Source organism: Phaethon aethereus, assembly GCF_964289735.1.
Source record: "Phaethon aethereus genome assembly, chromosome: 1".
Lineage (NCBI taxonomy): Eukaryota > Metazoa > Chordata > Aves > Phaethontiformes > Phaethontidae > Phaethon > Phaethon aethereus.
Genome location: NC_138575.1, coordinates 215433109 through 215445516, shown reverse-complemented (window position 1 = coordinate 215445516; position 12408 = coordinate 215433109). Strand labels below are relative to the sequence as shown.

Below are 12408 nucleotides of genomic sequence, written 5' to 3'. Positions count from 1 at the left end.
ATTTCTGTATCTGTGTTCTGATAAGTTTGTGTGAAATGCTTTCAGATCCCAAAGACCAGGCAAATCAAATGCATTAAAATTCAAGATGTAGTAAAAGAGATACTGCAAAATTAAAACTAATATTGAAATGTAAAACAATTAGGTGCCATCAGAGCATTTTGCAGCTTGATGACCCTATTGTTACTAAATGCAGTTTGCTAATAGTTAAGCATTCAGAAGATGTATTCTGTAAATACTGAGCGTTGTGATTATTGTGAAATCTATACAAGGGCATGTTATGCAGTTATGTTTCTGTGGCACTGAGCCTGCACGTAAGGTTTATTAGTCTGAGCACTTGCACAGGAAAATGCTCTGTTGTAGGGTAATCCTGAGGTGCCCATTAGGAAAATTACTGGAGGAAGCACAAGAGTGCTTAAGCTGAAAACAGAACTCAGTGTTTTTTCTAGGTGTATGTGAAAGGAATAGACCAGTGCTCTGCTCTGAAGACTTACAGCTAGGAGGAAAATACTCCCTTAATGTATTCTGGTGGTAATGCCTATGGTAATGTCTGTGACTGCTGGGGGCAATGCCGGTGGGGAGAATACGACTGCACTGGGTGTCTCAGCTTCTCTTTGCGCTGGAAGGGAGCAAACGGAAATCATGTACAGAGCATCATAGGCTAACACAATAATTTAGGGTCAGCTGTAGGGTCAGACCAAGTTGGTCAGGTTTTTATCCAATTGAATCTCAAAAATTTCCAAGGATGGAGCTTCCACAGCCTCTCTGGGGAACCTGTTCTACTGCTTGACTGTCCTCATGAGGAAAATAGTTTTCCTTATAACCTGTTCGACCCTCTGTTGTTTCAACATATGCCTTCTGTCTCTCATCCTGTTACCACATGCCACTCTGAAAAGCTTACCTCTGTCTTGATGACCTTCCTGTAAGCACCAGAGGTCTGCTGTTAGTTGTCCCCAGAGGCACCCCTTTTCCAGGCTGACAAAGTCTAGCTTCTCCTCACCAGGCCAGTGCGCCAACCCCAACCATCCCAGTAGCACTCCCCTCAACTTGCTCCGCTTTCTTACCTTTCTTGTAGTGTGATGACCAAAACTGAACACAGTATCTAGCTACAGTCTAATGAGTGGCAACTATTGGGGAATAATCCTTCCCTGGATCTCCTGGCTCTGCTCCTGCTCATACAGCCCAGGATACTGTTGACCTCTTTGCTGCCAGGACATACAACTGGCTCATGCCCAGCTTGCTGTCCACTGGGAGCCCCAAGCACTTTTCCATAGAGCTGCTGCCAGGCTGTCAGTGCCCAGCCTGTGCTATTGAAGGGGATTAGCCTGTGCCAGGGGCAGGACTTACTGTTTCTCCCAGTTGAACATCATAAAGTTTTTGTCAGCCCCTTCCTCCAGCCTGTCCAGGATGGCAGCCCTGCCCTCGAGTACATGGACTGTCCCTCACAACGAAGTGTCATCTGTAAACATGATGAGAGCACACTCCTCACCTCTTCCAGGTCATTGTTAATAGTGATCAGGAAGAGCTGAAAAATGATTTAAGTTATAACCTCTCAGATAATAATTACTTTCTTTGATCAGATAACATCACCTCACTTTGGAAGAGTTTATCTAACAGAATGAATAAATGAGAAATCAGTATAAAACTGTGTGTTTTTACTAGTACAAAATGACACTACTAGCTAGAAGCAAGGTATTCTTCAGGGAACACTCTAAAAACATTGGGCTTTGAAAGAAAATTTAAGCTAATATTTACTTCTTAAAACCATTAGCTTTTCAAAAATTTGTCTTCTATGCCAAAATGCCCTTGCATCTTTAGACCATATCCTGTTGCTTCTTGGCCCATGTAGTCAAAAAGATCAGACTTTTGTGGGGTTATTTATGCTTATAGAAAAAGTGATGTTACTCACATACCAAGAGATTTATTTTATTCTGTTTTCTTGCTGAAAACAAAAGGAAGAAACAGAAGTCACTTTCCTTTTCAGAAATTTAGGCTTGCTTTCTACCCAATTCTGTGCTGGACAAAGCATGTTATTTTTTGGTGGTTTCATAGGGCTGCAGTGGGGTTGTGATTGCACAGTTGTTGATATGTAATTGTATGATACAGGATCCCCTGCAAGTATCTGTTTCAGATTGTATATGGATGCAGGATCAGGTCTGTGTTAAAGTAATCAGAACATATCATTTAAGCTGCATCTAGATTAGCATTTGGGTCTGATCAGAAGTGCTCTTTTAAAATTATTTTGGCCGTCTTGTGGGATGGTCTTTTAGAAAATAAATTGGATTTTTTTTAATGAAACTGCAACAGAAAATGTAGTCCAGGAGCATTCCTAATTAGTCTTGCTTTGCAGCTGCAATCAGGCATTTTAGTCAGCAGACTAGATGTAATGCAAAATAACCCACTTAAAGGATGTATAGCATGGATGTCAAGATCATCAAGTCCAACCACCAACCCAAGACCACCATGCCCACTAAACCATGTCCCAAAGTGCCACGTCTACATGCTTTTTGAACACCTTCCGTGATGGTGACTCCACCACCTCCCTGGGCAGCCTGTTCCAATGCTTGACCACTCTTTCAGTAAAGAAATATTTCCTAATATCCAAAATATCGAATCTAAACCTCCCCTGGTGCAACTTGAGGCCATAGCCTCTCATCCTATCACTAGTTACTTGGGAGAAGAGACCAACACCCACCTCGCCACAACCCCCTTTCAGGTAGTTGTAGAGTGTGATGAGGTCTCCCCTCAGCCTCCTCTTCTCTATAGACTAAACAACCCCAGTTCCCTCAGCTGCTCCTTGTAAGACTTATGCTCCAGACCCCTCACCAGCTTTGTTGCCCTTCTCTGGACACGCTCCAGCAAGTTAGTAAATCCAAACAGATTTACATCTTGTTCTAAATTTACAGCTGGCACGTCACAGGTGTCTATAGGCAAATGTTCACTCAGGATTCACTCACGAAAATCCACTTTCTGAATGAAAGGTAGAATATTACACAAAAGCAAACATTACTACTGGCAAAGTAAAGATCACTTCTTTGTCTCATTCACTGGGTGAAGGAAAATCTCTCTTCCCCTAAATCAATACAGGAGAGGAATGAATTCCCTTTAAAGAAAGAAAATTAAATAAGACAGACTTATTCCTCCAGAGCTCTTACTCTGTTATCAGCTTATGCTGTTGTGAATGAAGTTATTCTTTAGAGTACTTGTACAGTCATTTTGGGGATTCTAAGCTTTTCACTGTAGCTACTTCTCAGTTTCTAGGAACACTTCCAAATAAGATAATTCTTGCTTAGGTTTACACTTCATTGCCTTGATTATGCTATTTAGGAAAAAGCCACCCCAGTCTGTTTGTGTCTCTTTGGCAACATTTCTTACTGATTTCCCCCATCACTCCAGTAGCTTCTTTGATTGGACTTGTATCTTTAATTTCCTTCTCTATTGCTATTTCTTCCTCTTATTCTTTTCCTGTAATATTAATATGTCTTTGTATCACATACTTTCTCTTTAAAGAAACAACCTTCCTAATTTATTTTTTATTTCAAGTGCTGTTTGCATTTCTGAATTTTCTGTGCATGGAACTTTTCCCATTAGAAAATCCCCACTTGCTCCATGCCTGTTTTCCTTTCGACTCCTCTCCTTCAGCTCAAGCATGCAACTCTTGTTACTAAATTGACCACTCAGATAAATATCTTTTTTAGCATTTGCCTTAGGGCTTTTTTCCCCCTTAATTTATTGCTACTTAAGTTGGCTTCTTAGAGCCAGAAAATTGGCAGTACCTGTTCTACCCACTCAGGTCTGATGTCAGCCCTTCTTCACTAAAGTTTCAGCATCTCAGAGGGTTATATGCTATATACACTTTTATTTCTTATTTTGTGCACATCTCCCACTCTTTATCTTCTTTACCTCTACCTAAACTTTTTTTTTTCAAACTATATGCTCTGCTAAGGTCATCTTGACAGCAGGAAGTGAAGCCTTGGTATGATGCATTGACTGTGCCACAACCACTGAAACAGCCAGATTTAGTACTTGAAATTCTTTTAAAATAGGCATCTTTTACAGAAACAGGAAAAAGCTCAAGAAATAGTCTCTCTTGGAGATTCTGAGACTCTCCTCTCTGTATATAAACAACTACAACATCATCTTTCCTAATAATGACTGTCTCTGGCATCATGTTTTGAAGAGTGATATCCAAAGATTTCCTTATAAAAGAAATTCTATACTAGAGTCATCTTGCAATAATATCTAGGGAACTGAATAATACAGTTCTTCAATGTATTCAGGTTTTCATTTTGTATATCAGAATACATACAGATGTCTTTATTTGTAATCATTGTTTTATGATGATCAAAAAGTAGAAAAGATATTGATACATGCATATATTAGTATTAACAGGAATTGTAGGTCGAAGGCAAAGACTACTTTCTGAAGGAAACTGGGAAATGCATAGTATATTTTGTATACTGTAATTCTGAATTGATGATAGTGATGGCTAAGGAGAGTGGTTTTATCTCCTTCTGAAAGAGCTCCCATTTAAAAGAGACGTTATGGTACCACTGAGAAGCTTTGTGTTCATGAATGAATCAACGTGTTTGCTTGCTTGCTTGCTTGCTTTTGATGTACATTGAGTTTGTCTTTATTTCTTTGCTTTCTGAGAACTGAGCAATCCAGGACAAAATTAATTAGTAGCAAGCTTCCTTTCTAGAGGTGTTCTCTCTGGAGATGAGAAACCTCTAATATTCTATATGTATATGGGATGAGTTTGAATAGCAATTTTCATATAAGTTGCTGGAATACTTTTTATAGCAGAACTCTGTTTACTTTGAGGGGTCCTTTCTTCTCAAATTTTCTTCCAGCATTTTTCCTCTGAAGTTCTCCTTTGTCTATTGATTTCACACATGCATTAACCTTCTTTCAAGTTCTGCCAAGTTCCAGCTCTACATATTTCAGTTTTCCACAATATTCTGCACACTTAAGCTTACATATACTAGAAATGAGAGAAAAAGAAAACATGGTACATAAACTTTGCAATGATCTCTAGGATCTTAAAGTGTATAAAGAAAAACATAATGCATAACTGCTCAGACATTAATTCTTAGTTTAGAATCGCTTGATCCTTAATTCTTATCTTAACTTCAAGATTTGTACAACTTGTACACAACATTGGTAAAGTACCTGTCCTGTAAAGTTATTGTCAGAGAGATAAGAAGTAAACTGTAATAGAAAATAGAAAATTGATATGTATCATTCTATATTTTCTGTTCCTAAAATGGCTTTTTATCTTCCAACTGCACAACTGTGACATCCAAGTGTGTTTTTATACACTCTAAAAAAGTCAAAATCCAGACAGTGCTATGATATTTTGTTTCGTGTCATTTTTTGACTAAGAACATTTACTCACAGCAGAACTATAGGGGGAGGTTATTATGTGAGATTTTCTTTACTCCAGAAAGCTTGCAGTTAGGATGAAACATAGCAAGATAGATACAATGTGCAGACAGCGTGGGAGGAGAAAGGGTAAAGGATAACTGTGTGGTCATATTTCCAGAGGTGTGAATCTTTAGTATTTGGCAGTTTTGAAATACATAAACAAGAAAGGCTTGATTTCAGTCACTACTTCTTGCTATTACCTAGTAATTTTAAAGCCATTTATTTATTAAAAGTTCATGTATGCTGCTGCTGTTTATAATAAAGAAAAATAGAGAAATTTATAGAAGATAGGTATCAGATTTTTATTTAAATGGAATACCTGGCAAAATACAGCATACAGTGTCAGCAACCCTCTTCTCATTGTTAGGTTGTATCATTGCTCTTCATGTCAAATTATCATACCATGCCTGTCATTATCTCTTTCAATTAACCTTAAAACCAAGCCTGAGAATTATACAAGGAACAAAGTTTAAACAGAAAGCTTACGTTTAGCAGTACTGTCCAATAGCAATCGTTCTCTCTTAGTGTTGATTAAATTGTCCAGGTATGAAGAGACCTCCAGTCATTCATAATAGCTGGATTTCTTTCCAGTTACCAAACCCTTTGGCTTATTGTCACTGCCAGGTCTCCGATAATTTACTGATACTAAATTCCCTAGGAAGTATGTATCTTTTTCTGTGATTTACAGCCGTACTATGGAACACTCTAGTTGAGGATCTCCTTTTTCTTCGATCTTGCATTATCTTTACAAGGAATCCTTGCAGTAACTATAGAAGTTGGAGGATGGCACTTTAAAACACAATAAAACGTTTTAGATACAATGTTCACTATGAAATGCAGGTCACTGGAACAGGCTCCCCAGGGAACTGGTCACACAACCAAGCCTGTCAGAGTTCAAGGAGCATCTGGACGATGCTCTTAGTCATACAGCTTAGTTTTAGGTAGTCCTGCAAGGAACAGGGAGTTGGACTTGGTGATCCTTACGGGTCCCTTCCAACTTGAGATATTCTCTGATTCTATGTTTCTATGATTTCTATTGGCTTACACCAGATGTTTGAAAACTGTATCTATACCCTTGTTTACTTCTTTCCTCTATCGTATAATTTCTCCATTCAGGTTGCATGTTTTCTGGGCCAGCAACCATTCACTGTTCCATTTAGGAGGACAATTTATTGTTGACATTCTGTGGATATAGTGGATTTATATGTGAATAAATTTTATATGCCTCTACAATAAACCTCTTCTGACACTTTTCTTTTGATTTTTCCTTCTCTGGGAGTAAAGCATAAGTAGGCAAGGTTTATTGCCTATTTCCTTCCCTATTTAATCTGTAGTCCTGTAGTCTTATCCATTCACTTGTTAAGTATTTTTCTTTTCCGATAAAGCAGAGAACTAGTACTATGATCTCGTACTTTTTCAATGTCTCTTTCCTGTGCTTCCAGAAAACTGACAAACTTTCACACTGAAAATCCCTTTTCGCCCACCCAGAACTGCCCTTTTCCATTTCCTGCACCTCATAGGCAGCCCCTTATTCTGTATACCACTTTGTACCTCTTATTATTTCAATGGTCAACATTGTATCAGGGATGGAAAGATTTGGGGGTGTTAGGTATTTCTGAGGTCCCAGCCGTGCATGCTAAGAGGTGAATTTGGACAGTTCATCTTGATAGGTCAAATAATATAGGCAGTTTCTGTAAATGATATGGCATTAAGTTATTAAATGATTATTTAATATAGTTTTATGTTAATAATGATACTGGGAGCAAATATCATAAAGGACTTTTCTACTGACAAGACCAAGTGCCATCTTGACCCATTATGAGTCTGTGATATTATGAATACTGTTACATTAGTCTTTGAATATGCATGTGCTAAGAAAATTGTATTTTCTATCTCACTGCAATACTGCTTCTGTAATATTCAGTGCTCTTTGTCTACAGCATTTCTCCCAACATTGTGAAAACTGCAAGGCTATGTCATTTTTTATGACTATTTCTGCATTCCAACTCACTTGTCTGATTTCTCCTTTAAGGTAAATAATTACAGTTTAGAAGAAGTTACCCATGAAGAGGCAGTAGCGATACTGAAGAACACATCAGATGTAGTGTATCTGAAAGTTGGAAAGCCCACCACCATTTACATGACCGATCCATATGGCCCACCAGATATTACTCACTGTAAGTGACATCTACAACTCATTTTGTAGGAGACATCAGTTTGTCAGATGATTGTGGGTTTTTCACAGCTTGTCCAAAGTACCCCATTAAAGTTTATGAAACAGCTTGGAAGGCTACAAAAATGAAATGTTTATTGCCACTTAAGTATGCTACACTCATGAAATATTGCAAATAATATAACTCTGCTAAAGTATTTTTGCAGCAAAAGTAACAATCTAGCTGAGGTACTGCTGTGCTGAGTCCAATTAGCTGTGGTTCAGGTGATCAGACTGAACTCTAACTCTTGTGACAATTAGAGTAATAAGTATATGCAAATATATTTTGAAATATGGTTAGATTTGTAGACTGGAGTCCTCTGTCTACGAAAAAATTGGAACAAGCAGCAAACCAACTTGTACAAACCTAGTGAAAAGCCTGAGGCAGATATATATCATGTTTGAATAAAATATTTAATTGGAATGTAAAAATCACTGCTCTACTTACAAAAATTTACCTATTTTCTGTGTAAATCCAATTCCTAAATTATTGTTCTACTTTGCTTTATTCTTAGTCTGTCCATTAACCTTACATATGTTTATCTCCTGTTTTTTCACTGAGCACCAAGCCCTTATTTGTCCTGTCATTCAATGTACACTCTGTTGTAGGAAAAGTTGTTGAAACAATATAGTCAAGTTCAGTGAAGGATCTCTTAGGAAAGGAAGATGATTCTATTTTAAAACAAACTGATTTCAATCAGGCTGTCACATCCACACACGCAAAATCATCTAGGCTCATGTCCAGCATTCAAGTAGAAAAACGTGCATCCAGGTGCATTGCAGGACTCCTTGAGATGACCAAGTACAAGAGTGGGTGGCTGTGGAGTCCTTATCATACACATATAACTTCTTCTTATGTTGACAACCTCATAGTTGATGTGCTTTTTGTACCCTTAAGGAGATGACAGCAATTAAGATCTTCTGTCTCTTCTATCTGTCCCACCTATGCACGTCTTCAGGATTTACTCGCTTCTCTTCTGTCTCTTTGTCTGAGTATCCTAGGCTCCAATCTAGTCTTTCTCTCCTGCCATCATCTCTTAATGGCTTGAATCTTTGTTTTAGTTTGGGTGTAGACTGTCCTGACAAGTTACATGTAGTTATGTTGAGTATTGATGACCTAGTGATGAATCTAGGTGCTATCAATACATGCCTTTCTTATACCCCTCCTGCCAGTCCTCCTAGTATCCATACCCAGGCATTGCCATTCCTTTTTCATTCATCTTAACATTTCAGTTGCAGTGCTCTATACCATTGGTGCCTGTTAGTTTAAACAATTCATTACTGAATCTCAGTTTCTTCATTTAGTTATTCGTTAAAAACTGTCTGCCTTGGGTTCAACTACCAACAGGGACCAGCTGCACCATCTAACAACTGGATGGCAGTTTAATTTTTGGCAAGAGCGTCCATACCCATCTTGATCTCCTGCCAATAATCCTAGGGACACTTAAGGCTAACCAAGGGCTGAGAAAGGCAGATTTTCCCAGTAAATGCTAGAGATTTAAATTTTTCTGTACTTTTTTATAGTGTTGCTACTGTAGACTGACAAAGTTGAGGGAAAAGCTAAATATCCAAATCCATCCTTATTCAGACTGCTCCATAAAAATAGAAGGGAAGGTTTTGTAACATGCACGTCAGGTGGCATACTCAACTGTGCTGAGGATACCTCTTTAGTTAGCAAATGTTACAACAGATGGCAATCGTGTTGTTCAGTAGCAGTCTGGTCTGTATCTTAGCAAGGCCCAAGAAGTAAAAATGCTAAATGTCCCTATCCAATCTCCTGCTTTAAAATACTTTCCAAAATAATAATTTGGGAGTTCTGAAACAGTGTGTTTTACTATGTCAGATTATAGATCACCAGCATATGAGAAGACAGAAGTAATTCCAGAGGGAGAGTAACGGTTGAAACAGCCCATCCCAGGCTGTTGGTGCATACAGATTCATTTGGCCTCAGGGAACCTTTCATTATACCTACACATTCAGAGTATTTCAAACCGGGTAATGGTCTTTCCCTGTAGAGATATTTTGCTTTGAAACATTCTGTATCTCAGCATCTGAAAGTAGGACTGAAACTAATACTAGAAAGTTCAGCTGTCCTCTTCTCATGAGAAAATTAATCGTAGCTCATTGCAGAAGCACATATTACTGTTTTTTCCTATTTATTATTTCCTTTTCTAACTACATTAACTGGAGATTGTGTACAACTATTATTAGATCTCTCCGGTCATAAATATCCCCAGTAACTTCAGAATAGCAAAAAGCAAGCAAATAACAAAACCCACAGAGCCAGTATAGAATCAGACAGCATAGTCCTGTAATTTTCATTATTAATCATTAATATGTACGAGATCTGTATCCACTTTCTATTTTAAATCTACAGATTTACTGTGATCTAAATACCATCTATGTTGGTACTGAAATTTCAATTATGTTGGGAATTTTGGCACCTTTAGTAGATCACAGCTTTAAATGTTCACCATGCATAATTCACGCCATACATAAGATTCCTGCTCTTATCCTGCATTGAACTCTTACTATATACTCCCATTGCTGTATATTGGAGCCAAAAAGAGGAGTGTGCTTTTAATCTGATTCTATCTTATTTACATTTCCTTCTTCAAGTCAGTCCTAGTTGAAGAAAATGTTTCCTGTCTCCCAAACTGTCCTTTCTTATTCAGATCTCCTCTAAAGAGTCAATCCCTGTAAATGAGCCATTGTTATTATTATTATTATTATTATTATTATTATTATTATCATCATTATTATTAACCTTTCGGGAAAACTCCAGCTGTTCATTCTTTCTTGTTACATTTTAAGCGCTCCTAGGCGAGGATTGTCTATTTTGATATTATTTACAGCAATAGGCACGTTCTTGTTACTAAAAAATAGTGCTCTTTTGACATCTAATCAAACATGAAAGTGGCTAACTAGAAATACTTATTCTTACCACCAGCTTATTCTCCACCAATGGAAAATCATATACTGTCTCCTGGAAATAATGGCACTTTAGAGTACAAGGCATCCCTGGCCCCTATCTCACCAGGAAGATACTCACCCATTCCAAAGCACATGCTTGTGGAGGACGACTACACCAGGTCAGATGCTTCTCTTTGTTCATTACCTTTCATGACAATTGCAAAGGACGCAGGTAAAGCATTTGATGCACCTCAAATACAATACGCATATAGTTCTTTTCACCCAGGTTCAAGGGAAGATGAATTGAAATTGTTACAGGTGTGAAGACAACTAAGAGAAAGATAACACGGATGAATGCTGACCTGAGGTCTGTGTTGCCTGGTTGCAATCCTGCACTAGTCCTAAACAACATGGCTGCACTAGAACAATGCTGGCACTGAACAAAATGTTGTGCTTCTTAACACAACTAGGAGATCTTGGGATCAGTGACTCATCTGGCTCACTGCATGTATGGGTGGAGGGACTGTATGTGCGTTTGTACCTGTCCGTGACAGTACTTTCTGAAAGGTCCAGTTTGGTTAGTTTAATGAAAGAAAGGCTGAAATAGCCTGTAATTGCTCTGTGTACACGCATTGCAAGATAAATGTTATGAAGAGAAAACACTACGGGAAAAGGACAAAAATGTATAAACTGGCTGCAAATAAACATAGGAGGGAAACTGGAAAAAGTTTCTTAACCATTAGAGCAATCATAATATGAAACAGTTTTCTGTGAGAGCACAGAGGTTAAAAGGAAACTGTTTATGCAGTGGCACTTGATACCTTTATAAAAGGGGTTCTTTGATAGGATTATCAGCAAAATTACCCTGGAAATTTCTTCTAATAATTTTTTTTTTAATAAACCCAAAAGAATTGTGACTACTATATGCCTTGTGTTAGATCAACACTGAGTGTCACTGATGAAACAGTGTGTATTTACCTTTTTCTCTGAAGTGCACTATCATACACTTAGAAGACAAAAGTTGTTAAGTTTGTAAAATGAGCCATCATTATAATGTCTAGTGCCACAGAAAATGAGAAATTAATTTTTTTTTTGTGCTTCAGTATTTATAAATTCATTGTGTTTAAAGCTAGGAGGGGGCTGTTCCGATCATCTAACCTGACCTACTGTGTATCTCAAGCCAAAGAATCTCATCCACTTATGTATTCATCAGCTTCATAACTTGCTAATTTGCATTTCATTTTTCTTGTTGCATATGATTAAAATCTCAAGTTGCTTAACTTGTTGGATCAGACAGATTCAGAGTAACTAAATCATGATACAGTGTTTAATCAGGACATAAATATGTGGAAAACACACCTTGCTTCCCTGTCTTGGCTAAAAAAATTTCTCCTTTGTTTTGATTGAGGATGCAAAGCTGACATTTCTTTCCTTCAACTTATGAGACATTCAATTAGGATGAATTTTCTCCAAAGGGTTCCAAAAAGTTACATTTTTTAATTAATAGTTAAAACATTGATTTCATTAAATCAAGGCTTTATCTGGGCTAGTACTGACTTCATAATTTCTAAAATGCCTATGTGTAGGAAGAATACCAATATAGTATCTGCATTACAATGATGAAAGCTTTGTCAACAAGCTTGTAGTACTGAATTTTCTCCTCCTGTAATGACATGCCAGCACCATTATTACTGAGAAAGATTTGGCAAAGTTTAAAAACAGCGAAAGCACGCAACCTTAAAAGTAGATAATAGATAAGGAGACCAAGAAGTCACAGAAAGTGAAGGAATTAATCCTAAAAAAGGAGAAAAGCTACAGAGCGTTAGAAGACCATTTGAACACTTAGAAGACCTGTAAGG

At 37.6% G+C, this 12408-nt stretch overlaps 1 protein-coding gene across 5 annotated transcripts in view; it reads left to right on the top strand.

The window, feature by feature from the left end:
• DLG2 (discs large MAGUK scaffold protein 2) overlaps window positions 1-12408 on the top strand; it is a gene marked incomplete at both ends in the record, with an annotated part of 787463 nt that overhangs the window by 487579 nt on the left and 287476 nt on the right. For all 5 annotated transcript variants that reach the window (XM_082013954.1, XM_082013953.1, XM_082013952.1 and 2 more), the window contains 2 exons: window positions 7457-7601; window positions 10587-10728. In XM_082013954.1, the coding sequence (XP_081870080.1) occupies window positions 7457-7601; window positions 10587-10728 (287 nt within the window). The remainder of the gene's footprint in view (window positions 1-7456; window positions 7602-10586; window positions 10729-12408) is intronic.